Here is a 26,251-nt window from a genome sequence, read left to right on the forward strand (position 1 = left end):
GAATTCTAGCAATTTTACCTTACCTGTGTATTACATAATATTAACTGACAAACAACAACAAAAGACTGCTACTACTACTACTAATGGAAAAGAAAAGAAAGTCAAACAATTGCTGCATTTCACATGAAGCTATAATAATAAAAACGTCTGTCCTTTTACGTGGAGCATATCCCCGTGGGTCACCAACTGGTCACCAAGGAATGTATGGTTAAAAGGCTACAACTCATTGTAGCAAGGAACTGAACTCAAAGAGAACGTTTACTGCCATCTAGTGGTCATTATTGGTCAGGCATCCCATTTTGTGAATCTCACGCTAAGTTTCACATGTTGTCTACGCTGTGTCAGTCGTTCGCGGGCCATTTGAACAACTCAAAAATTATTGCGGCCCACTATACGTCGACCACTTATTAATCGAGTTAATCACAATGAGATTTGTGTTTTCCTTCCGTTTCATTTCCCGATTCTGGAGTCTCGCTTGTTAACCCCTTATCTGATTCTTTCCTTTGATGGCTCCCTAATTCCAGCCACCGATTTTGCTATTAACAAGAAGGGCATAATGTAAGCAAGCGTGGTCGCGTCTGGGAGCAGGTGCATGTCCGAGTGCTTACGTTTTGTACTGTCTTTCATGAGTCATGAGAAATCTTTCTAAATATTTACACAGTATTCCACAAAAAATATTTTAAAACATCCTGGGACGGTTGTTCTAAAGTATTCCACGAGAAACATTAAAAAATATCCTGGGATGGCCCACGTGCGACAGCCTACCCACAGGGCCCACAGTTGGCTTTGTCTACAGCTACCCTAGCGTATCGTAGTATACCAATTCCAAAATCATGTCTCAGAACTTTAGACATGCTTATTCATATTGACTGTTTCGACCTGGAATGGCTGTAGACTGTTCCCTGTGTTCCTCACCATGCGATTGGAAAGGCCCGGGGTCGAATGCAGGCCTATCTATAGCTGTGGTGGCCTTTTTTCATTAAATTGAAATCATTATCTCTCCCTTAGAAGTTAGTGTAATGAACAGTTTAAATATAACCGTCAGCATAAAAATACAATTGGAAAAGTAATTACCCACTTAAACCTATAATAACTAGTTTCACCACCTTTAGTAGTAAAAACTGGACCCAAAAGCATCTTATAATTTGATATAAGTCTTTCTTATCGTTGTGGAGGAATTTTAGCCCACTCTTCTTTGCAGAACTTCTTTAAATCTTCACAGAAGTGAGTAAAGTATTTCCGCGTCCCTTTGAGGAACGTATACAATGTGTTAAAAATATTTTCCTTCGCTCTCACTGAGTTTTTTTCTATGAATCGCTCATTCGTATGGCCTTTATTTTGAAAACGCTCTCCCATTGGAACCCGGAAGTAAAACCATTTCTCCACAAAGGTTGAAGAGTGGCGTGTTTGAGACAAAACGAGCACCTGCCGAGCAACAATTGTCGCATATCAGTATTATGCCCAACTACCTAGAAATAAACTAATACACCGAATGTTACTGGCGATTTAAGCACGTTCATTATGGGAGATGCCAACATAGATTACAACATCGTATTTCCAGAGTCGTTCGTTACGGGTAAGATCATTTTGCTTTCTAGCTAGCTAGTGTTACATCATCAAGTGATACTTTTTATATTTATCAAATACTAGCTAGGTAGGAAGTAATCTATTGTCTGATTTAGCTGTGTATGTTTAATTTGCGTTTTCTCAACTGGTTAAGTGATCAAAATGATCCGAAAAGGCAAACAAATGTTGCTTTCCAGTTATCTCCAACAACAGTTAGATAACAGATACCATTGTTTCTCTTAAGTCAATAATGAATGCAATGAAAAAAGTCTAAGTAAACTTTGCACTTCGTCCAGTTTCCTGTATTGTGTTACCACTGTCAACCTTGTGTTTACAGAGAGACACTGGCAAGGATCAAAGGAGCCAGTGGTCGTACTGCTGGGCTGGGGTGGCTGCAAAGACAAGCATCTGACAAAGTACAGCTCAATTTACAATGAAAGGGTCAGTATAAGCCTCTTTTTTTGAGGCAAATCAATTGTTAACCAAAGTGTAACTTCCTAACCCCACTTCTGTCTTGACCCCCACAGGGTTGCATTACAGTTCGCTACACAGCTCCCTTGAAGACTGTTTTTATTTCAGAGGCATTTGGCTACAAAGAGTTGAACACCATTGCCCTCAGACTGCTGGAACTTCTGTACGATTACGAGGTGGAGAACAACCCCGTTTTCTTCCACGTTTTCAGCAACGGGGGCTTCATGCTGTACCGGTACATGGCTGAGCTCCTGCGGAGCCATAGCCGCTTCAGCACCCTCAGGGTGGTGGGGGCCGTGGTAGACAGCGCCCCTGGAAGCCAAAACGTGAGGGGGGCCTTGCGCGCCATCACGGCCGCGCTGGGACCCAACACCAACGCGGTGGTGCTCTACTGCCTCCTGGGGCTCTTCGGCTTCGCGGTGTTCCTGCTGAGGGTCGTGCTGTACTCGGTGACCAAGTACATCCACAAGAACCACTACGACGCCATGCGAGACTGCCCGCCGGCCTGGCCCCAGCTGTACCTGTACTCCCGGGCGGACCGGGTGATCCGGCACGGGGACGTGGAGCAGATGGTGAAGGTCGTGCGGGGGAAGGGCGCGGGGGCGGACAGTTTTGACTTCGGCACCTCGGCCCACGTCAGCCATTTCCGCGACTTCCCGGAGGAGTACTCCAGCCGGTGCCTGGCTTTCCTGACGAGGTGCGCCCAGACGACTGCGGGCGCCCAGAAGAAACAGCGCGTCTCCGTGGCGAACTAAGTCACCCTTAACCCTGCGTGACCTCGACGGGCTTAATAATATTCACACTGCGCCTTGCTGTGGAGCACAGCGCTAAGCTTGAGTGGCATTTTCCAGGGTGGGCAAATTTACTGTGTGACGGCCAGCCTCCTGAACAATTGATATTTTTGGAGGGAAATTTCAGAGCAGACACTGTAATTATATAGTCACACAAAAATTAATGAAAATTAAATTTCAATTAAGATTTTTTTTTGTGTATTTGAGAATTCCAAATACATTCCAAGTGAACTGGTTCTTGACAAGCATCTGCATTGTGCCAGGTTCTCTTGGCAGAAGATGCTATAGTTGCATGCACCTCAGTTGAATTGAAAGACTTCAGTCACTTGTGCTTATAGTGTGAATATAGGGTTCTAATAGCAGCAGTCTAGACATTCAATATGTTAAAGGAATTCTTGTGAATCTACTGTAAAGTTACTCATTAATGTTTTACTGTAATAACACACCTCAGAAACTTTGGTTGTGAGGATTGAAGTGGATCAATTGTCACTTATGGTGATAAATGCCTGTATATCAGCACATAATAGTGGATATTGTGAAATGAATTTTGAAGGTAATCTACTAAAAACTCTTTGTAAAAGCATTTCTTTAAAAAAATTGTGAGATTTCATTAGAATCAGAGAGACTGTGATTTAATTTTGTTTTATAATTTATTTGATTAATTGATGTGCCTTCTGAAAATAAAGTTTATTGTGTTGTATATGTAAAGTAAATATTGGTGTATTTGAGGAAGACAATACATTTTGTTTTCTTACCACTAGGATTCCCTTTGTTTCAATGTTCAGTGAATAGCATTGGGTGTTATATTGATTGTGAACGAGGCCACTCAGAATGGGAAGTATAGTTTGATATCTAGTTAAATCAATACTTAATAGCTACCTGGGTATGGTCATCGAGGTTAATGAACACAAAGTGTTGGGACTGCACATTAAATTTAGTATATAAATTAAACACTATTAAAGCAAGTAGGATTAGCACATTGCTTGTTATGGGGTCAGAAATAAAGAGCTTGTGCTTGTTTGTGGTCAATAAATATTTTCATGTAATTTTATGAATTTATGTATTCAGTGGGTCTGCACACAAATGTAAACTCATTCTACCCATACAGAAATAGCAGGCCAACGGTAATACAGGGCAAGAAATAAATGTGTCGCGCCTTTTCAAGAATGTGATCTCCACACATATACTGGAGAACGTATATAATAAAAGATTTATTTTCATCAATATTCTAAAACCAAAAAAAAAAAAAATGGCGTCAAATATTTTGCCACTGCGCCCGATTAGCCAATCCGATTCACCGAGCAATGGGAATTGTAGTTTAAACAAACTGTAGCAAACTGGAGGAGTCTGAACGTCAGCCAGTCGAGCTGGGAGGCGAGCTATCCAGGGCTAACGAATTTACATCATTTAGAAGGACTTTTTTATCTGGCTATACTGGTTCTTTAACAGGTACCTATTCATAAGTATGCGTGCAATGTATACCTTGTAATATTAATTCTGAATGTATTACGTTAGGTATAATAATTCTTAATGTGTTAGCTAGCTGTTTGGTGGCGTTAGGCCGATTCCTGTCGAGTGAACCACGGGCTTCCCTTGTCACTGCTAGCCCGGCTTTAGGCATACATGTTAACCAGTACCTTTTTTGTTTTCCGTGGGTGTAGACTAAGGTAATATTATTGTGTAAGTAGCCCGTTAATTAATTAATCTAACTCTTCGTTACTGGTTATGGTTTATTTTCGCGTTCAACGCTGTGTACAATTTTCACATTTTGAGTTGCCGTGAAGCTAGCTAGCTAGGTAGCCACAGGCTAACTTTACTGCTAGATGCTAGACTGCCTGTAATCATATGAATACGGTAGTAAGCACGTGTATTTAGTCCAGTAGGCTAACGTAATGTAAGCCGGTTGACGCCCTCATGCAATAGCCCTTCCGAGTTCTTGTTGTATTCTCGTTAAAATAAAATTGGCTCATGTAAGCTCCCTGTAATGAACAGTTAGCTAATAACTGCATTCTGTTCATAGCGGGAGAAATCTTGAGCTACCTAACCCATAGAACAATGGTACTAAATGGTTGAGCTTTGTGTTTACATGCATGTTTACAATGCTCTCATCGGGAAGTCTTGAGACTATCCACCAACGTTTTCGGCGTTTCCAGATGATCTAACGTTAACCTATAACAATTTACATAACGAGGTCGTGGTTGCTTTACATTTTGCCCTTAAGAGTAATGACACTGACGTGTGTGTTGATACAAACAAATCAGTTTTGCAGATCACAATGGCGACCGGTGCAGATGCCCGAGAGATACTGGAATGGTGTGGAGGGGAGAACGATGCCGGGCCTCTAAGTAAAAAGGACAGCATAATTAATGCTGATATGGTAAGACCAGAAAGTTCTGTCAGCATCACACATGCCCTGACGGCTAGCTACGTCGAAGGCTGCCTGTTAGAATTGAACTTGTGCTTCTTCAGCAAGTATACTGTATTTTATATGATACAACAGTAGCATTTTCAGTAGTATCTTCATGTCCTAGTGTTTTAAAAGCACGTAGCCTAATGGAGAAAGACACCTTCCACATGCTGTCACTTTTGAATGATGAATACCCAAAGTATGCAACTAACTTTTACAAGAAACAAAGAAAGCAAGCTGACTTTAGTACTTTTTCCTAAATGGAGCTGTTTCCCTTGCAGCCTGTACAATAGCTTGTGGATCATAAGAGACCAATCTTTCTGGTTGTCTTGGACATTTTCCCTGAAAGTAGTCAAATGCAACATCTGTGCCTTGTACTGTTCACGGCTGAGAGTGAAGATGCTTATGGAATATCTTTGACTGTCACATTTGACATTTTGTAGGGAGTCATTGGCATTTCTTTCTAGAGAAAGCTCACTCTGGTACTTAATGCATCAGTTAGAGCAGTGGTAACCAACTGCGTTCCTGGAGATCTGCCATCCTGTAGGTTTTCATTTCAACCTGACTACTAATCTCGGCTCAGCGAGATTGCTTGCTGTTGAATGAGTTGCGCTTTGTTAGGTTTGGAATGAGGGGTTGGTTACCACTGAGTTAGAGACATATTTCAGGGTGAAGATAGGACAGGGGAGTTTATAGAGCTGCATAGACAGATTAACAATTTACTAGAGTGCACACGGGTTGCCATTGCATTTTTCCATCGGCACTAAACTGTCACTGGAGATTTGGCTGCAGAAACCTGCAGAGGTGATGTGGTTTGAACCATAATGGCCCCCTGGGGTGCAAGGTTTCAATTCACAAAGAATGTTTGAAATAAATGTGCTGAATGTCTTTCTAAAAATAAGCAATATTCTGTTTTCATCATTTAAAAAAAAAAATCTCTAACATTTCAGGAAATAAAATTAGAGACTTAAACAGGTCCTGACATAACCAAAGACCTTTTTGTTGCCTTGTTGATTCTGCAGATTCCTTCGTCTGTGAAAACTGTCTCCAGACACGCCTCTCGTAAATGTACACCATTATTGATCACATTTTTATTTTGTGGTGGCTGTGCTGATATTGTGGCACACTGCCAAGTCTACGTAGGGAAACCCGGAGGTCATTTTGTTTCAGCAGAGTCTAGGCAGTGCAGGTTAATCTTGCAAACCGAAGTAGTTTCTCATCAGTCCTCTGCTGTAAACCACATATAGCCCTTATTAAACTCATTAGCAAGAGGGAAAACAAGCATCCGACTGAGTCTTCAGAATGCCATGCCCAAATACGGTATGAGGGCAGTCTGTCAGCATCTATGGAGAGCAGTGCTTGAGAGCACCTCGGCCAGCAGATCCACTGCGTGTGCTGATCTGTGTCGCAGCGGAACGCCAAACGGATTCTGCTCAATCGAGTCATCAGTCGAAAGGGCAGTGTTCAGTTAACATCTGCACTGTCAATCTGTGGTAGATTGCTCTTGACTTGGAGCCGTGCGGCTCGTTCGGTCTGAACTCTTCTCTCTCGCTCTTTCCCGTTCAGAAAAAGGCCAAGAAGGCGGCGGACGCCCTGACGCACAAGAGACCGCAGGGGATGCCCAGAGAGGTCTACGCGCTGCTGTACTCAGATAAAAAGTACGAGTGCTGTGTGTGGAACGCTCGCCGGCACACCCACGTCCTTTACCTGGCCTTAAAAAATAAACACGTTCTTGTGGGTTTGCAGAAACATGGTGACTGCTGTGATTTCGGAATGAATGTCGATAATAACGTGTGAGAGGGTTTGTGTGCCCGAGGCTGAAAACCATACCAGATCGCTGTCGCCTTTAGCCTAACATGCGTGAGTGTCCAGATTCTGGCTGCCATTTTGATGGAAAGGATTGAACCCGCCTTTGTTGTCTGAATGTGAGTGTTGTCTCTTACCTCTGCTGAATGAGGTATGCTCTGTTAGAGTTGGAGTGAGAATTTGTACTAGGTGTAGTCGCGCAGTCCCATGCTAAGCCCTCCTGTTGGCTGCGGTCTCCCCCAGAGACGCCCCGCCCCTGTTGCCTAGCGACACCACCCAGGGCTACCGCACGGCCAAGGCGAAGCTGGGCTGCAAGAAGGTGCGGCCCTGGAAGTGGATGCCCTTCACCAACTCGGCCCGGCGGGACGGCGTCGTGCTCTACCACTGGAGGCTGGTGACCGAGGAGGGCAAGGACTACCCCTGGTCCAAATACAACAAGGTCAGTTCTGCGGGGGCACCCCGGGGGGGAGGGGGGGCCTCAGGCACAGGGGTACGAGGGCTGGGAGCCGGGGCAGGCCCGGGGAACAGCACTTTGTACTCTTCTGTACTGCTCTGTACTACAGTGTATAACTGGGGGTTTAACTCGCGCTGATCATTGTGTACATTTGTTCTCGTTTGTGCCGAGTGTTGTACCTGCTTGTTCTAATTTGAGCCGATTGTTGTACTCATTTGTTGTCATTTGCATTGAGTGTGGTATTTATTAGTTCTGTCGCAGACAGAAGTGAATCCCTTTGTGTAATCCCACTTCATGTGTCACCTTAAATGATTTAATTTCTGTGTTGCATGATGGGAAAGTAAGTCAAGGGAAAGTGATGTCAGTATACCTATATTCATCACCGCTCACTTGCGCAAAATTGAACAAGGTGCTGCATAATATGTCTCGGTATAGCAAATGGAGAAGACATCGTCACCTAATGGATCTGAACAGAGCAATATTGTTAAGTATTGTTAATATCTTGGCAGTGAAGGGAAAGTCAAGGATTTAAAGCCATATCGAACAATCTTATGAACTCTTCTGGTGAAATCTAAAGGATATCATGTAGATGAACTATGTAGCTTCCAAGTGTTAAAGAGGAAATCCAAAGAATGTCACATTGCTGTTCTTATTTTAAACTTTAAATACTGATGATCTAACACCACAGCATGTAATAAGAGTGTGTCTGTGTGTGTGTGTGTGTGTGTATGTGTGTTGCACTCTCAGACAGTGCAGGTTCCAGCGTACTCTGAACAGGAGTATCAGCAGCATCTCCATGACGACGGGTGGACCAAGTCGGAGACGGACCACCTGTTCGACCTGGCCCAGCGCTTCGACCTGCGTTTCATAGTCATCCAGGACCGCTACGACCATCAGCAGTACCGGGTGAGGGGGCCGTGCAGCCGTGTGTTACTGACAGGCTGCCAGGTCGACCTTCAGTATGCATTACATTACATTACAGGCATTTTGCAGACGCTCTTATCCAGAGCGACTTACACAATTGTGTTTTTTTTTTTTTAATAGCATTTACATTGCATTCGTGTATACATATGTACTGTAGCAATGCAGGTTAAGTACCTTGCTTAAGGGTACAACAGCAGTGTCCTTCCAGGAAATCGAACCTTTGACCTTCAGGTTACCAGACCAAATTCCTACCATTATACTACACTGCCGCCCATATGCCCTTATTGTTCGTCGCTTTGGATTAAAGCATCTGCCAAATAAATGTAATGTTTTCTTGAGAAACGAAAATGCACATATTAAATGATATCGCTCACATTGGAGACATCAAGACCTGTGTTCAGACCAACCCCTATTAAATCTGTCCCAAACTCTGTCTCTCTTCTGAATGATTATGGAGGCAAACTCCCAATCTGTTGTGTCGAATAAGAATTGACAGAATAAATTGTCAATTAAAAAAAAAAAAAAAAACGCCTCAGGGTGTACCAGCAATGGCAAGAGGGGGAGGAGTCCCATCCTGACTGACAGCGCGCATGTTCTGCCCCGCCCAGAAACGCTCAGTGGAGGACCTGAAGGAGCGCTACTACGGCGTCTGCGCCAAGCTGGCCAAGCTCCGCCCGCACGCGGGGGGCGTGGCCGACTCCTACGTGTTCGACGCCAGCCACGAGCGACGCCGGAAGGACCAGCTGGAGAAGCTGTTCAACCGCACGCCCGAGCAGGTGAGGCCCCGCCCCCGTCCTCATCCGCGCAGCGTTTAAAGGACCGGGAAGAGGACCTCTGTGAGTATGTCAGGATCCTGAGCTGGGTTTTCAGCAGGGGGGGTGTGCGGGCCCCTGGGGGTCCTTGATGGTACTTTAGGGGGTTCCTGGCCTGACCAGATAAGCAGTGACTATACATTGATTTGATTTGCTCTGTCTGTACGACTGTTTTCAGGTGTCTCTAGTCTAGAGACATGGGGTGGCTTTATGTTGCCCTGTATATTTCTGCTAGTACAGTATTCCTTCCTCCAAAAGGCATGACTGGTTATTCCAAATTGTGGTGTAAGGAGGAAGAGCGACTTTACATAACTGAATAAATAAATGGCTGAAATAATATTTAATAGTTGGGTATCCTCATGCTTTATATTACATTGTTTATGCATTGTGCTGTTCAAAGAATTTATTGATGTACAGTCAAACTGACATGTTAGTGAATTTCTAAATTCTGTCCCAAACAGACAATGATCCTGGCCAATAAGAAACTGATAATCTTGCATTTTTGAATTTCTTCATCTGTTCAAGTCTCCTTTGTTAGAATTTTGGATTGTAGAAATACTGCATTTCAGTCACTAGAGGGCAGCATTTTCCTAGTATTCTGAGTCAGTGTGTCGTTTTCTGCTGTACAGCCAGCTTGCTTGCTCTGCCTGTGCCCTAATGTGTGCCTGTTGTATAGATTTTTTTGCATCCTAGTACATTTTGAAAATGTAATACTTAATAGAATTTGAATTATGTGGCATTATGTACTGATGTACATATATGGATATATTTGGTAATACCCTGGCGGTGAACTGAGAGCCAGCAGGAGATCTCTCCACTCTGGAGTGGGGTCCAACTTGAGTCTTCAGCCCTCCTCCACCTTCACCCCGAACACCTGCCGGAGGATGTGGGCTGGCGTGGTGCTCCCAATGTCCCACGCTGGGTTTGTCCTCAGCTCGGACACAGGGGTGCGTGTGTGGGTGCGCGTATGTGTGTGTATCTCCATTCAGGGTCCTGACAAGGTGCTGTCGAATAGGTTCTCAGCAGTCCTCTCATGCCTTGGCCTGATCACATTGTACAGGCCTATACAATGCAGAATGAACAGAGCTGGACTGTGTGTGAGGCAGTAAACCCACAATAGCTGCAGATTGAGCCCTGGGTTAAGAGTCATGCCTAACCCTGAGCCCTTCTGTTTGGCTGTACTGTCTCTGTGTGGATGTGAGCAGCAGCTCTTGTGTACTACACGTCTCCACAGTAAGGAGGCTCAGTTAGGCGGGCCGCTGTAAGCGCAGTTCCCCGTCTCGCCCTGCAGGTGGCGGAGGAGGAGTACCTGATCCAGGAGCTGCGCAAGATGGAGGCGCAGAAGAAGGAGCGGGCGCGGCGGGCCCAGGACGTGCAGAAGCTGATCACGGCGGCCGACGCCAGCGCGGACACGCAGTGCGCCAAGCGCAAGACCACCAAGAGGAAGCTGCCCCTCCGCCCGGGGGCGGAGACTGCGGTGAGCGCGACTCAGGAGGGCGCTGGGGGGGGGGGGGAGGGGCCTGCGGCTAGCCTGCGCTGTTAGCATCCGCCTCTCTGCTGGGGTGGAAACGCAGCAGCAGGATTAGCGCCTGTTTGCGTATGCGCGGTGGTTTACCTGCACGTGCCGAACAAATCCGCATGTTTATCACTGTAATCTCACACACACACAAATGCTCTCACATGCACTCACATAAATGTGCACACATACGCACACTCATAAACATGCACAGACACACTCACACACACACACACACACACACACTCTCACTCGTACACAAACGCAAACGTCCTCACACACGCACCCTTACACAACCAAGCACACACACTTTCTCAAGCACACACACGCACACACACACAAATGTGTACACACACACATGCACACACACACGCACAGTTTACCATTAACCTCTCTGTCATTAATAAGATTAGGTCTGCACCCGATCCCACCACACATGATTATCTTATCTCTTCATGAGGAGCAGGCGTTATGTCGCAGGCAGAGTTCTGGATGTGAAGGTCATAGTTTTGTATCCTTGGTTGAGGACCACTGTTGCAAAAGCAGAAAGTGAAAACTGTACAATATGTTTAAAGAAAGAAGTGCAGCATCTGTAGTAAGTTCCTGAAGTAAAGGCTGTTTGATAAGCACAATAATGCTGCCACCCCCCCCCCCCCCCCACATAAGTCTTCCTTTCTGCTCCGATTCAGTGCATCTTTAATGCCCGTCGATCCCAAAGCAGCCTCGCTTACCGCCGGTGACACTTCCACCGGGAGCCAATCGGCAGCGTTTACCCGCGCGCCCGAGCCTGGGCCTCGCTCCTCTGCTTCCGGCAGGAGGAGGACCCCGTCGTTCCGCCCGTACAGCGTTTCGCTGGGATTCGTGGTTTGGGTTTAGCTTTTAAGAGGGGCTTTTAAGAGGAGAAGTCCACAGTACAGCAGGGCTGCGTGTGACCACCTGACGTTTGGGTTAAAGTACCGTGGGAGCAGTCTCAGAATTTGGGGGACTGTGGACTTCAGATCGAGTCTCGATGAACCGGATGCCATGCAAAGACCTCAGAACCCCCGACTGAAGTTCTTGGCTTCGTCGGGGTTCTGAAGTCCTTTTGCCCACCGTTACATTATTTATTTACTTCACACGAAAGATGGCCTTCTCCCTGGGCGGTGGGGCACTTGTGCACCATGTCCGTTAATAAGGCTCCAGCTGGGCACGTTCGCCTGAGCAATTACGGCTAAGTGCCCGGCTCAACGCGTGTGAACCTGAAACCGCGTGGCTGTGGTTCAGGTTTCTTACGGACGATGCCACGCTGCTGGGTAGCGGTCTGAGAGTCTCAGTCTGCCCTTCTGGCCCGTCTTGGGCCCAGCCAGTGATGGCTTGGGCTTGTGTTGGATTACTAGTTCTATTTCTCAGTCAGATGTTTGGAGTACAGTGGCGAAGCACCGGCGTCTGGAGAACCCCTCGAGACCTGCTTTTTGTTTTCTTAACCTTTACTCTCTCTTCCTCTCATCTCTCTTTCCTGTCTTTCTTCCTCTCCGTCTGTCTTCTCTTTTGTCCTCTCCTTCTCTCTTTCCTCTCTGTCTTCCCCTTCCGTCGCTCTTCCCACAGTGAAACGTTCAGTGTTAAATTGGATTCTTATGTCCTCTGTTAGAGTTGATTATAACACTGGACATTTTACTGTGCCCCCGCCCTGCCTCACTGTTTCCGAGCGCCCCACCCCGCCCCGCCCCGCCCGCGAGTCGCCTTTCTCCTAACGAGCAGAGCGTCCCGCACTGCCCGGGACGGGACGATCAAAACTCCGACTCCCAGCATGCCTTGAGAGTCGGAGCCGGTCATTATCGCCGGGCCCGAATGGCACGACGGGACCAAAGCGGCCCTTTACCCCGGCAGACTTGAAAAGGCCCCTGCAGGTTCAGTGAGGAGGATTAGGGACGGAGCCTGGGCTGGGGGGGGGGGCGGCCCGGCCGCACGTAAGCCCCCCAAATCCCCGGGCCTCCCCCGGGCGAGACAAAGGGAAGGATGGGAGGTGGGAGAGGAGGGCCCCTCGGCGGGGGAGCAGCGCCTCGGAGCGGGGCCTCAAAGCGGGGCCTCAAAGCGCCTCTCTGCTTTATGCGTCTCTTCAAACGGGCACCGCCGTCTCCGCCGCCGCGGCCTGCCGGCAGGCACCGCGCCCCTGACGAGCCCTGTCAAATCAGACACACAAAACACACCGCAGACGCTGTGTGTGTACTGCTGAGTGTGTGTGTGTGCGTGTGTGTGTGTGTGTGTGTGCTCTGCTGAGTGTGTGTGTGATTGTGCTCTGCTGAGTGTGTGTGTGTGTGTGTGTGTATGCTAGTATGAGTGTGTGTGTGTGTGTGTGTGTGTGTGTGTGTGCTCTGCTGAGTGTGTGTGTGTGTGTGTGTGTGTGCGTGTGTGTGTGCGTGTGTGTGTATATGTGTGTGGGTGTGCGCGCTCTGCTGAGTGTGTGTGTGTGTGTGTGCGCGTGTTTGTGTGTGTGTCAGAGCGTGTGTGTGTGTGGGTGTGCTCTGCTGAGTGCGTGTGTGTGTGTGTGTGTGTGTGTGTGAGAGCGATTGCTTGTGTGTGTGTGTGAGAGAGCGACTGCGTGTGTGTGTGTGTGAAAGAGCGATTGCTTGTGTGTGTGTGTGTGTATGCTAGTATGAGTGTGTGTGTGTGTGATTGTGCTCTGCTGTGTGCGTGTGTGTGTGCATGCTAGTATGAGTGTGTGTATGTGATTGTGCTCTGCTGTGTGCGTGTGTGTGTGATTGTGCTCTGCTGTGTGCGTGTGTGTATGGGGTGTAATGTACCTGTGAGGGGGGTGAGGGGGGGTGGTGTGCGGATAGCGGGGCTGTGCTAATGAGGGCTGTCTGACAGCCTTCTAGAGGCTTCCGCCGCTTACGCAGGCCCAGCGCAGGCAGGAGCAGCGCAGGCAGCAGCAGCGCAGGCAGGAGCCCACGGCTCTTTGATACCAGCGTTTGCCTCCTCGTCTGAGGCCTTGTTTAAAAGACGCCCCCGCTCGCTCGCTCGCTCGCTCCCTCCCTCCCTCCCTCCACACACACACACACACACACACACACACACACACACACACACACACACACGCACGGCACGTCGTCTCATCCCCTTTTTAAAATCCCTCCGATGGCGAAGGACGGCGTTGAGTGGCAGCTCTTACTCGGCGAGCTCGTTATCCCCGACTCGGGGCGCGTCTCGTTCCGTCGGGCGAGGGGGTTGGGGGGGGCGGGGCAGAGGCGCTACGGCACGTACCTCAGCGGGGCGTCGCCGAGCCCCGCCGTCCTCCGCGAACCGTCCGTCCCTCGGTCAGAGGCCCTCCAGCGCGGTTTCATCTCCCTCCCCCCTCCTCCTCCGTCCCCCCCTCGCCTCCTCAAGAGGCGGAAAATGGGTTAAACTGGTCCAATCAGCTGCTTCACTGGCTCTCCAAACCGCCGTCTTCGGCTGGGCTGCCGAGAAATGGGCCGTGGAAAATGTGCGCAATTACGGATAATTATTAAAATAATAAAAGATATAATAAGCCTGTAAAAGGGCGGCTCGGGCTCGGGCTCTTCCCCCTTGTGAAAACGCGTCTGCAGTTCCCCGGAAGCTTGGCATTTATTTTAGATATCCCCAAAAGAGGGGGGGGAAAAAAATGAAAGTGTTGGGTAAGTGAGCCCAGGAGAGTGTTTGGTTAGACGCGGGGAGCTCGCGCCCGGCCCACAGTCCTCTCTGGCCTGTTTAATCCGTCCAGCCGGGGGCAGCGCTGCCGATTTTTATTTTCTGTGAGCCTCCTTATGAGCTCTCAGCCGCTGATGAAAATATCCGAGGCGGTTGAAAAGAGGCAGTGTGTGCGCGTGAGAGATCTCATTGGTCTGGGTGAGCCCAAAAACTCCCACCTGACTGCCTGTCTCTTGTTCAGAAGTTGGTGCCTCTGTGGTGCGACTCTGTGAGTTTTTGATCCTGAGTGGAGCGGTACGATATGTGTGGGATTTAATGATGCAGTTTGGGTTTCGAAAGGGAACGCGCGGTCCGGCTTAGCGGGTCCTGATCGACCCTGCGGAACTGTGGTTCGGTTCGCGTTTCGGCTCCACAGCTCCTCGTGGTGAACGGAGAGCCACGGCTAAAGATTCCGATTGGGGGAAGTTTTTTGTTGTTTTTAAAGGCAAAAACTTTGCTCCCAAAAGGTCTCCACTGGATGTTCACAGATATTACATCATTATAAATGCAGTGTGTTGTCTGTGAGAATGAAACTGAAGATGAGCTGTGAGTATAACTGAGGTGTGGGGTCAGCCTGTAACTGCGTCTGTCTAACGCGCCCTGCTCTCCCCCCCCCCCCCCCCCCCCAGGCCATTCCCGAGACAACGGGCATCAAGTTCCCCGACTTCAGGTCGTCTGGGGTCACGCTGCGGAGCCAGAGGGTAAGAGCCGACGCCCACAGAGGGGGCGGGGCGCCGCCTTAGACTCCTCCCGTTTCCACGGGTTCACTGTTCTAACACCTGCTGTAGGCACACAGTGAGCAGGCCGGGTTGTAATGGGTAGGGATGCATGCCCACGTTCCATTGGCACAGAGAGCCACTCCCCCATTCCACCGCACGTTCATTCGCTTAGCGTACATGCTAACGTCCCCGGAGATTCAGGGCTGAGTTTTTGGCACCTCACCAAGGGGCACTGCAGACATCCTAACCTGCATTCAGGGTCCAGTGCCTCGGGCTGCTGATGTTCTTTAAAGACAGGAGAAGTGTATCGTCATTAGACGCGCAACACGGGCCATTTGAGACACTGAGGGACTTCTTCAACCCCCCCCGCGGCCTCGTCTCTGAGCCGCTAGCTCGGGGCCGGGGGGGTTTGTTCCGAACCCTCGGTCAAAGCGCTGAGCCCCCCCCCGGCCCCCGCGCTGCATTTGAACCCCGAGCCCGGCGACCTCGCCTTCTGCTCGCGAAACAAAAGGACTCCACACGGCGGCGGCTCCCGCCGCGCGCCAGAGTGGGACGGCCGCGCGTTTTATATCACTCTCATTAGCAAAATGTTATGATTTATGCAGTTGCCGGCAGACTAATATCTTTAGAATTCAGCCCGGGAAGCCGATTCATCTTAAAGAGTGATGAGGGGCGAATGCTCTCTATGCAAAATGCATTAAAGCTAAATGAGGAGTCTATTACTCAAATCTGGCCGATAATCTGTTAGCTAGACTCCGCTAACTAAACAGATTTAGACGTGTCACTGTGGCAACAGCCCCACCCGCCCCCCCTAAACGCATTATGGGGAATTAACGTGGCGACGGGAACGCGTCTCCCTTGTTTCGCCTCGTATTTAATTGCGTGTAAAGCAGGCGACTGAGATGAAGGCATTTCAGTGACCCCTTCCCTCGTGGCCTTGGTTCCCTTTGAGGCTTCCGTGTGCGTTAGCGCGGGTGAGCTGTTTAACCCTAAACCCTTTGAAGAGTACGCTTTTTTTTTACGCTTCTAAGTCAGTGTTCTAGAACTCCATTGCTTTCCATTTCTAGTAGTAATTGTTACATCAGCATTAGAATGTTCAGTTAAGAACAGTTAAGGACATTCTAAGGTCACAAATATGTGATTAGAATGTTCTTAACTGAACATTCTAATGCTGATGTCATAATCACCACTGGTAACTGAAAGCAATGCAGTTCTAGAACACTGATTTAGAATTTTGAAAAAGCGTTCCAAAAACCCTACTCTCACGCTTTAGGACTGTTTGGCTCTTCTCCAGCATTGTAGTTTGGCTGCGCTATTACTAATTTTCTCAAAATCGATATCTTAATTAATGTAAATTAATCTCTTTAATTGTGGCTGTGTATTAATTTTGTGACACACCCACCCATTAAGACGATACGATAAAAGCGGATTCGCAGCTGAATATATTGCAAGCTGGCATATCACATTTGTTTTCGCACCAGCATGTAGAACAAAGTGCTGGGGTTGGTTAAATAAATGACAGTCCCAATGAACAGGGAAGGAAAGATAATGAGGGAAGGTTCCGGAAAGTGTGGTGTGTTGAGTCTGTGCTGCACCCCTTTTGTTTTTGGCGTAGGCGGTAGATTAAGCCGTGGGACGCGGTTGGGCCTGAGCAGGCCCGAGAGGCGCCCTTAACAGAGACGTCCCAAACGTCCCCGCGGGCCTCTGAGGTGATCACAGGTGTCCTGGCATGAAGAGTCAGCTAATTAAACATGCAGGAATCCTCCATCTTTAGCACTTTATCTCTGGAGCAGAAATGACACGAGTAAGCCGATTAATTTGGCTGAGCTCCTGGAGAGAGCAGCAATCCTGCTGCCCGAGCGGTCATCTCGGGAGCCTGGCGCTGATCCTCCCCCTCCTCCTCCTCCTCCTCATCCCCCCCTCCTTTAATTGTACAATAGGTCATCACCGTTACTGCTGCTCTCAAGATGAGTTATAATGGAATTAGGACAAGATATTTAGGCTGTAGAAGAGCTTGCTGGGCGTTTTGAAGTGCGACATCTTTTATTTTCATGTACACCAGAGGTTTGAGAGAGTAGCGGTCATTTCTTACACCTGTCGGAAAATCCTGTTAGCAGTCAGTTTGGGTTTCAATGATGTTTTGGGTGGAGGGATGTGAACCCTCAAATTCTTTGTGTGTGTGTGTGTGTGTTGGCCAGGACACAAATATTTAATGTGTCGAATGATATTAGGTGTGCGTTTGTGACCTGCAGTTGTCGAGATGGCAGAGAAGTTTGTTGTTTACTGACAGGTCTTGCGTCTGTAGTTATGGTCTGTTTGCATGTTTCAGATGAAACTCCCCAGTTCGGTCGGACAGAAGAAGATTAAAGCCATCGAGCAGATGCTTACAGAGCTGGAAGTGGGTGAGTACAGAGCATCTGCCTAGGGGGCGTGGTCACGCCCACAGGGGGGTGGAGTCGCATCCACAGGAGGGTGGAGTCACATCCACAGGGGGTGGGGCCATGCCGGGTGAGAGGAAGTTTTTCGAATCCTCACCATTCTCTATTCACAGCAAGTTCCAGTACAGCCCATATAAGGCACTGTCTCAAGCCCTGTGCTCTTAATGAGAAGTTGGATTGGAGCTGAAGCACTGTGTGTGCGTGAGCTTTATGCAGCACTGTCCAGGTGACTTGCATTAGACATTAAATGTAACCTTGCTGACCATTTGACATTTGTGCTAGTTTTTAGTGGCCTGCATTAAATTGTCGATGAAATGCCACCCTTTTGACTGTCAGGAATTTACTAGCTACACACCGCGACAAACGGAAAGTCATTGGCAAGGCGGGGCTGGCTTATTGATGCTTAGCAGGCATGCTAACATTAGGTAAATTACTGTAATCTAAATTAGGTCAAAAAATCATTATTTCGATGACTCGTGTTCTCTGAAGGAAATTAGACAAGCAAAATTCCTGGTTCTCCCCTGTTGGTGACGATAACAATTTTGGCTTTGTCACCCCTTGTAGCTAAGCCTGCCCTTTTTCTTGTTTTCATTTCGTATATTAATCTTACAAGAATGACAAATTCAGTCCTTACTCTTCAGCTCTGATATCGTGGCCGTGCCTCGAATGTCAGCGTTTCGCCGCCTGCATGCATACGGGCTGGCGTTCTGGATGGGACCCTTCTCCGCCAATCGAATCAAAAACTTATCGACCCGTTCAGCGCTTCAGTACGAGCGAGACCTAGCGCACCACGCACGTACGCTCCACCCCTCCCCGTTCTCCCCCCGCGCGAACATCAGCAGACAAAACCCGGGCCCCTTAACCCTGATACCGCACTCTCCTGACCGCTAACCACACGCTCATTCCCGCTAACCACACACTCACTCCCGCCAGAGCGATCAGGAGAGTCCTTCATACGGGGTTGCATCTCGTCGCTCCGCGCGGTGGCAATTTGCGGCACTTAGTGTCAGTTTCTCTCGATCTCGCCGGCGGAGAATCTGGGGGGGGCGGTGGCGGTGGGGGGGGGGGGGGGGGCGGCCAGATTTCGCCCATCTTTCACCCATCGTCTCCTCGGGACCCTACCTGCAAATCTGCCACAATTACGGGACCGATATCGCTGTCATCGCAGGCATTGTCTAAGCGTCAACAATTTCGGTGCCAAAGGCCCCCCATCTAATCTTCGTGTGTTGAAGTGCTCGTCTCGCGGCTCGCTTTCGCCGAGCTGTCGGCATGGCGACGGCGGCCGTCGTCCGCGGCTCCCTCCGCCTCGGCGCCCGACCCGGGGCCGCGGGCTTTATGCCGCGGCATGACTCTGCCCCCGGCGCCGCCGAAAACGGGTGACCTCCGCGTCGCGCGTCTCAGTGCTGAAGAGCCGCCGTTGTTAATTAACCGACTCGGGGGCTAATTCCTGGCGGCGAGTCGGGCGGGAGCGGCATGAATTAAACATGGCCGCCGTTCTCCGCCGCGTGCTTACGTGCTCAAATGGTGGCGACCGGCGGTACGAGGCGAACGCGTTGCGCGGGGGCACGCTCGGCTTAACCCTCCCGCCCCCCCCCTCGCGGATAATTCGCTTCCCATGCGTCAAGCCGGGCTCGGTCGACGGAAGCTAATTTGCTAACGACGCGTTTGGGCCTCTCGGGAAGCGAATCGCCTTCACGGCGGTCAGCACGCTCCCGCCCGCCACGTTCAAGCGTTAGCCGCCTCGGCGCCCCCTTATTTACCTGACCCCCCGCCCCCCCGGCCACGCTGGGCCGCCCCCTTTTAAGCTCTGCCCTGCTGCTGTGTCCTGATAGAGCCTGTGGAACAGAGAGGCCTGTGTGGATGGAATCCATCAGCGCCCTGTTAAAGGTTAGCGGGCTCCAGCCCCCCCCCCCTCCTTCAGAGGGCCCTGTGATGTGCGATCTTGGCGGGGCGGCGGCGGCCGGACCAGAGGCCCCCGCTTCAGAGCGCAGCGTGCTTCCTCGTGACTCATCCTCGCCTGGCGCCCCGCCTGACCCTCCCGCTCTCATGTTTGATTAAACGAGCCCGGGTCCGGGAGAGGGAGGGGGGCCGGGGAGGGTGTGGGTAAGAAGGCTGGTGGGGGTGCGGCTTTGCCGGAGGGCTGTTGGGGGGGGGGGGGGGGGGGGGGGCGAGCAGCGTATCACCTTGTCTCTGAACGATTTTCCTCTTGTAAAGCAGAAAAGCTCATCAGCACTACAGGCGCCTCCGGGGCGCGGTGGTTGGGGGGGGGGGGGGTGGCGGGTGCGAGGGGGGGGGGGGGTCGGTGCTTGTACAGCATCAATTAAAGCCAATACAAATGCAAAGCAGCGGGGCTGAAGGCGCGGGGGTCCGGGGCGAGCCGTAAATCTGATTTGTCTCGGGAGAGGCGGGCCCAGATGCATGCTGGTCGCCGGGCCCCCCCCACCCCCCCACCCCCCCACCCCCCCACCCCCCGCGGAACGGGGGCTGCCTCCTCCTCCTCGCCCCGCGTTTATGGGTCCCCAGCCCTCTGAAATGAACACCTTGGTTAGTTTATGGAATGGTGGCGGGAGTGGCGCAGCGCTCCGAGCCGGCCTTTTAGCCCCGCGCTCTGCTCATCCCGCCATCTCGCCCGCCGCGTCCCTAATTAGAACAGAACAGTCATAACACACGCCGCGCGCTCGCAGAAAGGGCTTTCTGCTGAATTATTCTGTGCAGATTGGTGAATAAAGTGTTTATTGCTACTTAAGGGATGCAATGTTCATTTGCATTAATTGTAATCAAATGAATATAAATTGGATGAGACTTTTTTTTTCCTTTTTTGGGGGGTTGGGGGGGGGGGGGTGTTTTTGTAAATGTCTGTTTTAAATGCTGTGTTTGCTAATGTCTGAAGGCAAAGCCGTGCACACATTGCCATGTGTGTGTTTGTGTATGCGTGCTCGTGTGTGTTTCTCTATTTGTGCATGCGTGCGTGCGTGTGTGTATGTGTCTGTGTCTGTGTTTACGTCTGTGCACGAGTGTGTGTGTATGTGTTTCTGTCTGTGTGCATCTGTGTGTGTGTGTGTATCTGTGCGTCTGTGTGTGTGCATGAGCGAGTGTATCTGTGTGTGTATCTGTGTGTGTGTGTGTGTATACGTGCATGTGTGTGTATCTGTGTGTGTATCTGTGTGTGTTTTGCGGTCCCTCACTCTCTCCTCCCTGTCCCTGCAGACGTGAGCCCCATCCCCACAGAGGAGGTGGTGCAGATGTACAACGACCTGCGCAGTGACCTGGTGCTGCTGTACCAGCTCAAGCAGGCCCTCGGGAGCTGCCAGTACGAGGAGCAGACCCTGCGCCATCGCCACGACGCCCTGCTCAAGATGGGCGGGGCCGCGGCCGACGGACAGGCCGGCAGCGTGGGGGCGGAGCCTAAGGAGCAGGGCCTGGATGCTGCAGGAGTGATGCTCACCCCCAGCCCGGTGCGTACCGCGGTGTGTGTTACCACTGACGCACACCCTCGCATGTAAACACACACACACACACACACGCACGTACACACATGCAAACACAGATACACGCATAAACACACACACACACACACACACGCACGCATATACATAAACGCAAAAACGCACTCACTCACTCACACACACAAACACACATACGCACATACACGTACACACACACACACACACACACACACACACACAGTCTTGATCCACTGAAGCCCTCTGCATTTTTTTTTATTCTTAATGTAACAGGTATGCACTGTGACTCATATAAACATGAATAAGCAACTGATAATAGTCATATTAATAACACTGAAGGCTAATCCATGTTGTAAGTTAGGTATTAAGTGAGCCAGAAACTGATCTTAAAGTATGATCCTCATTTGATCGTGGCCTATGACAAAACAGCAGATTTTTTTTTTCATAACTCAAAATTTATTACAAAAAACAAGAGGAGGGAATTTTCTTCTGAATTTACCAACGGTGTACAAGAAAATGAAACTCCAAAGTGTTGTGCTTGTTTAAGCGAAAATATATGTAGACCTATATCAGGGTTTTACTTATTTGAAGAGGTAAAAACATTTCTAGACCTAGCTTGTCTTGTTTTCCAAAAATTGTTTTAGCCATTATTATATTCCTATTAAAGTATAAAATTTATATGAAATGAGCGTGAACAGCTTCAGGGTGAAAATAAAGGACAGGCTTTTAAATAGGCAAAAAATGTAGTTAAATGTAATGTAAAAAAAAAAATGTAGAATGTTTAGAATAAAAGGATCATCTTTAGGCACTTAACTAATGATCTTGATTTTAGTTGCTTGTTGCAGAGGGCAGTGCATTGTGCCATTTTCAGTAAATAAATGACACGCATTGTACAGTAATGTGAAATAACACAGTGAAACAGAACTACAGGTTATAATTTATTTTTAAAAATTCAGACAGAGCAACAGTTTTCGCATATTAACATGCATTCATATTACTTACCTCGTCTCCTAAACGACAAACGATGGAGAAAAACTGCAACTGATGGGAAAAAATCAAACTGAATTGAAAAACAGTCTTTTTTTTTTTTTTTACAAGCTAAGAAAGATTTGCATGCTTACGGAATGTGTTTGTTCGAAGAGTTTTGAGCGCAGGGTCGGACATGTCAGACAGTGTGATGTGAGGACAGAGGAGGGTGGGGGAGGGAGGGAGGGAGGGGGGGTGACAGATTACTACACTACAAAAATCTTTACTTCCCAGAACCTGGACAAGAAGAGCTCTCCTCCAAATCAGCAGAGAAGCCGCAATCTCATTAGCGCTTGATTAACGACCGAGAGGGGTTTTCCCCGAAACATTATATTAAACATCGCGGAGCATTCAGAAGAGGCAATTTTTGCAATTGGAGGAGAATTTGCAGGAGCATATGGGAACTGTTTGAATAAATCAACGCTCGTTTGTTCTCCCTAATTGTTGTTTGGGAGGGTTTTTAGCATGGCTAGCCTTCCCATTCAGGCTAAACAGATGAGAATAACACCGCTGGGACCGCTCTCGCAACTGTGCTGGATTATGGCACGCACGCGGGAGCGGGGAGCCTTTATTTCCCTGATAACATCTGAGCCGTGTGTGCGTCTCCTGCGTGTGTGTGTGCGTGTGTGTGTGTGTGTGCGCGTGTGCGCGTGTGTGTGCGTGTGTGTGCGCGTGTGGGTGTGCGTGTGTGTGCGCGTGTGGGTGTGCGTGTGTAAGAGAGAGAGAGCGAGGAAGGGGGTTGGATAAAGGATTGAATGCAAACTTTTTTTTTTTTCCTGTACCAGTGTCAACAACCTGAAGGACAAAATGGATTATGCTGTCAGAGGGGCCTGTGGCCAGCCTGTTTTATGTGCCTTTATTACACCTGTTTCAGTTTCGCACTCGTTTTACATGAATGCATTTCATGTAGGCTTACTTTTTTTTTTTTTTGCAGTGTGTTGGGGGTGGGGGGGTGGGGGTCATTTGTCATGTGCAGAGTTTTTGAGAGGGCTGATTTGTTCTGTTTGTCGTGTAATGACGACCCCCCCCCCCGTTCTTTGCTGAGCTCCAGTCGCCACCATTTACTTAATTTCAAATCCGTCGGGAGATTTTCTCCCAAACGCGGCAAACTGTTACATTACAGGATCAACCGTTAACATTACGGACAGAGAGCCCCATCGACACCCCCCCGCCCCCCCACCCCCACCCTCACCCTTCCCCCGAGGAGTTAAGCAAGTCTTTTGTATGGGTGACATGTGAGCGAAACATAATATAGGTAATTTACTGCAAGGCAAATTCCATAGCTTAGAGGGTTCCCGTGTTAAATGGCGCTCTGACCTTTAGCGGCTGATTACATAAAGAAGGCACAATCAGATTAGTCCAGGGAGGGAAAGGTCAAGCGCGTTCGCGGCCGCGGCCGCCCCAGCCTACCTGGGAGAGATTGTTTCACAGCGGCGTCTGAGGAGCAGCCCTCGCCTGGAAGCAGGGAGGTAGTTAGCCCCCATGCCCTCTGAGCTGTTTGCCAAAAGGGCAGCGTCTTGGGGGGGGTCACGTGCACCACCCCGCCCCCGCCCCCCACCCAAACCCCGTTTCATTGCAAGCTCCCCCCGTATCAGAGGGCGCCTTCATCTCTCAGGGTTCCCTTTTACGCGGGACGGCGTCGTCCTCGACAACAGTATGGTATCGTTGGAGCGGCAGAGTCGTGTTTCGGGGGTGAAGAGCAGCGTGACGGCAGGGGCGTCGGCCTACGCCTCCACCGCTGACGTTCTTTTTCTTTTCTCTCCTTTTCTTTTCTACCTCTCCCCATTTCGTCCGCAGAGGAAACAGAGGGAGTGGATCCCCGGGTCTTCACCTGGCAAGAAAACCAAGCGGCTGTGATGCGGAGCGGGGCGTGGTTCTCCTTTACAGAGGGGTCCCCGGCGCAGTGCTGGGGCGGTGCTGTGGCCTGGTCATTTTGGTGATGGGGGGGGGGTCTTGTTCATCGTTCCACAGAATGCGGTCTTGGCCAGACTGTTGCCCCCCCTCACTCCCCCCTCTCCCCTTTTTCCGGAACACGGTGTCCACACAGTCCAAACAGCCACACTGGCCACTCGCTTCTTTTTCTCCCTCTCTCTCTCCCTCCCTCCCTCCCTCCCTCCCTCTCTCTCTCTCCTTCTCTACCTCCTCTACAGCCACCGGACACCGGCGCCACCACAGAGTGGACGTTGACTGACATTCCATTCCATTATTCCCCCTCGTCGCGCTCTCGTTGGCGAAATGAAGTCGTATGAACTGAAAATTGCCACGGAGAACTAATCAGGGGGCCCGGGAGTGTGCCTGTCCGTCTAATTGAAGCGTTGACAAGCACCTAGTTAAATGCGCGCCTCTCCTCTGCCATTGTAAAGATTTTGTAAATGTCCTGTTTATTATAGCTTTTCACACTGTGTGACCGCCGTGCTTATTGGGGCAGGGAGGCTGTCAGCTGACACTTCGCGGCCCCGAGATTCCTCCACTTTGTCGGTTGGCCGCGGCCAAAACTGTGAATAGAACTGGAATGAGTGCGCTCGCGCAAACGCTTAGCAACAATGTGTTTTTTTTTTCTTTCTTCCCGTTCCTTGAAAAATAAAAACTTTTTTTTCTCAGGAAAGTGGATGACCTTGTGGTTTCTGTTTTTTATTTTTTTTGGATCACACTGTAAATGACATGGTATATTTCCAGCAGCACCTTGATAGGCCGGTATATTCAAATAAAATCGAGGTGTTTTCAGACGTTTTTATTTCTTGTTAAAGTACGGAATGGTACGGTATTTTTCAGCATTAAAAAATAATTGAATGCCAATTTGATGGTCCTAATCACCAGTCAATTTTACTGAGGTTAGTATGAGGAATACTCATTCACACATTGAGCTTGCTGTTTGTACACATAATATCTGCATATGTACTGCTTCCAAAGGACTGATTTATGCTTCTCGCGTAAGCCAAGTGTCGCCTACATTTATGGTAGCCTGTCAAAAACAAAATAAATCCGCCAATGAAGCAACATCCGTTAATTTATTCTCGGTGGCCTCAGTCACGGTTCCCTCGGCTGTGACCTAAGTCACGCGTAAAAATTACGGTGACACGAAAACGCGTCTTACTTTTTAATAAACTTCAGAAGCGAACTTAAGACTCGGCGAAATCCCTCGTCTCGGCGCACCGAATCGAAAACGTGCGAATTTTCCAGAAATCATCATTTGTGAGTAGTTGTTTTTAGCCGGTTGACAGCGCGATTTCTCCGGCAAACCCCGCGTGAGCCGAGCGCCGTTTCCAGCCCCGCGCGCAGTGGCGAGCATTGGTAAAGGAGGCGCGGGGGGCAGTTTGTCTTGCGTGCAGCAGGGCTCTGCCAGGGCTGTCAGCTGGTTTATGGCCCTCCCATTAAGCTCCTGACATGGTTAATGCTGATTGCGTGGCGCGCAGCGAGGGGCCTGACAGTAACGGCGCGCTGAGTGACGGAGATGATGTTAACAAGCTGCAGGAGCGGCCGGGGCTCGTGTTTACAGTGCGCCGGTGCTAAACCTGTCCCGCCCATAAAGCATTTCTCCCTGATACTGGCACACGGAGGAGGGGAAGCTAGACCGCTACATAATGTGGAACCCAGTTAAACTGACGGTTTTTTTACTCAGTATAGTTTCAAAGATACATATAAAAACTTTTTAAAATTAAGATGCATTGTACCACATGAATAGCGCCGGCGTGAATCTCAGTAGTGCCTCCGTTGTTGCGACACTACAACTGTAATTACTGGAAAAATATTGATGTTTTCAGTAAGTTCTTGTAAATGGTGTGTAAAATAAAGTAACAGTATTTTGCTGAAATTGAAAGTCTGTCTGGGTATCGTTTACAGAATTAAAAAACTTATGTTCTGAGATTCTTAAACATAAAAGTACTCAGTGAATTTGACATTTGTACAAGCATTGTGTTTTTGATGAGTAGGTTTGTGTACCATTAATGTTTGGAGCATTTCTTTTGTCATGATTAGTGCATCTCAGTAGTAATAATATTGAATAATAATGATTAGAATTAATAATGAACTAGAAGAGCAGTAGTAATAATAATGAGAGCAATAGTGATAGTAATGCATTTTCATTTATAAGCAATTTTTCATTGGACAACCCTGAAGTGCTGGAAATGTGGCTGTATATGTTTTGGGAATGTACACAGTAAATCCCAGGAGTAT

The 26,251-nt window shown here is 49.1% G+C and overlaps 2 protein-coding genes across 2 annotated transcripts; both read left to right on the forward strand.

Moving 5' to 3' along the window:
* The first annotated feature begins 1,374 nt into the window (after nt 1-1,374).
* Nucleotides 1,375-3,874, forward strand: tmem53 (transmembrane protein 53). Its single transcript, XM_035420837.1, has 3 exons — nt 1,375-1,576; nt 1,904-2,007; nt 2,094-3,874. Exons 1-3 carry the CDS (start codon nt 1,522-1,524, stop codon nt 2,790-2,792), a joined length of 858 nt encoding a protein of 285 aa, XP_035276728.1. The 5' UTR covers nt 1,375-1,521; the 3' UTR covers nt 2,793-3,874.
* Nucleotides 3,875-4,160: 286 nt separating this feature from the next.
* Nucleotides 4,161-25,889, forward strand: LOC118230859 (DNA methyltransferase 1-associated protein 1-like). The gene is made up of 11 exons (XM_035424271.1): nt 4,161-4,277; nt 5,090-5,205; nt 6,802-6,893; nt 7,285-7,480; nt 8,243-8,401; nt 9,028-9,195; nt 10,523-10,708; nt 15,061-15,132; nt 17,480-17,552; nt 20,796-21,043; nt 23,876-25,889. The coding sequence occupies exons 2-11, from the start codon at nt 5,104-5,106 to the stop codon at nt 23,933-23,935; spliced, it is 1,356 nt and encodes a 451-aa protein (XP_035280162.1). The 5' UTR covers nt 4,161-4,277; nt 5,090-5,103; the 3' UTR covers nt 23,936-25,889.
* The last annotated feature ends 362 nt before the right edge of the window (nt 25,890-26,251 follow it).

This window comes from Anguilla anguilla, chromosome 6, assembly GCF_013347855.1.
Source record: "Anguilla anguilla isolate fAngAng1 chromosome 6, fAngAng1.pri, whole genome shotgun sequence".
NCBI classification, from domain to species: Eukaryota; Metazoa; Chordata; class Actinopteri; order Anguilliformes; family Anguillidae; genus Anguilla; species Anguilla anguilla.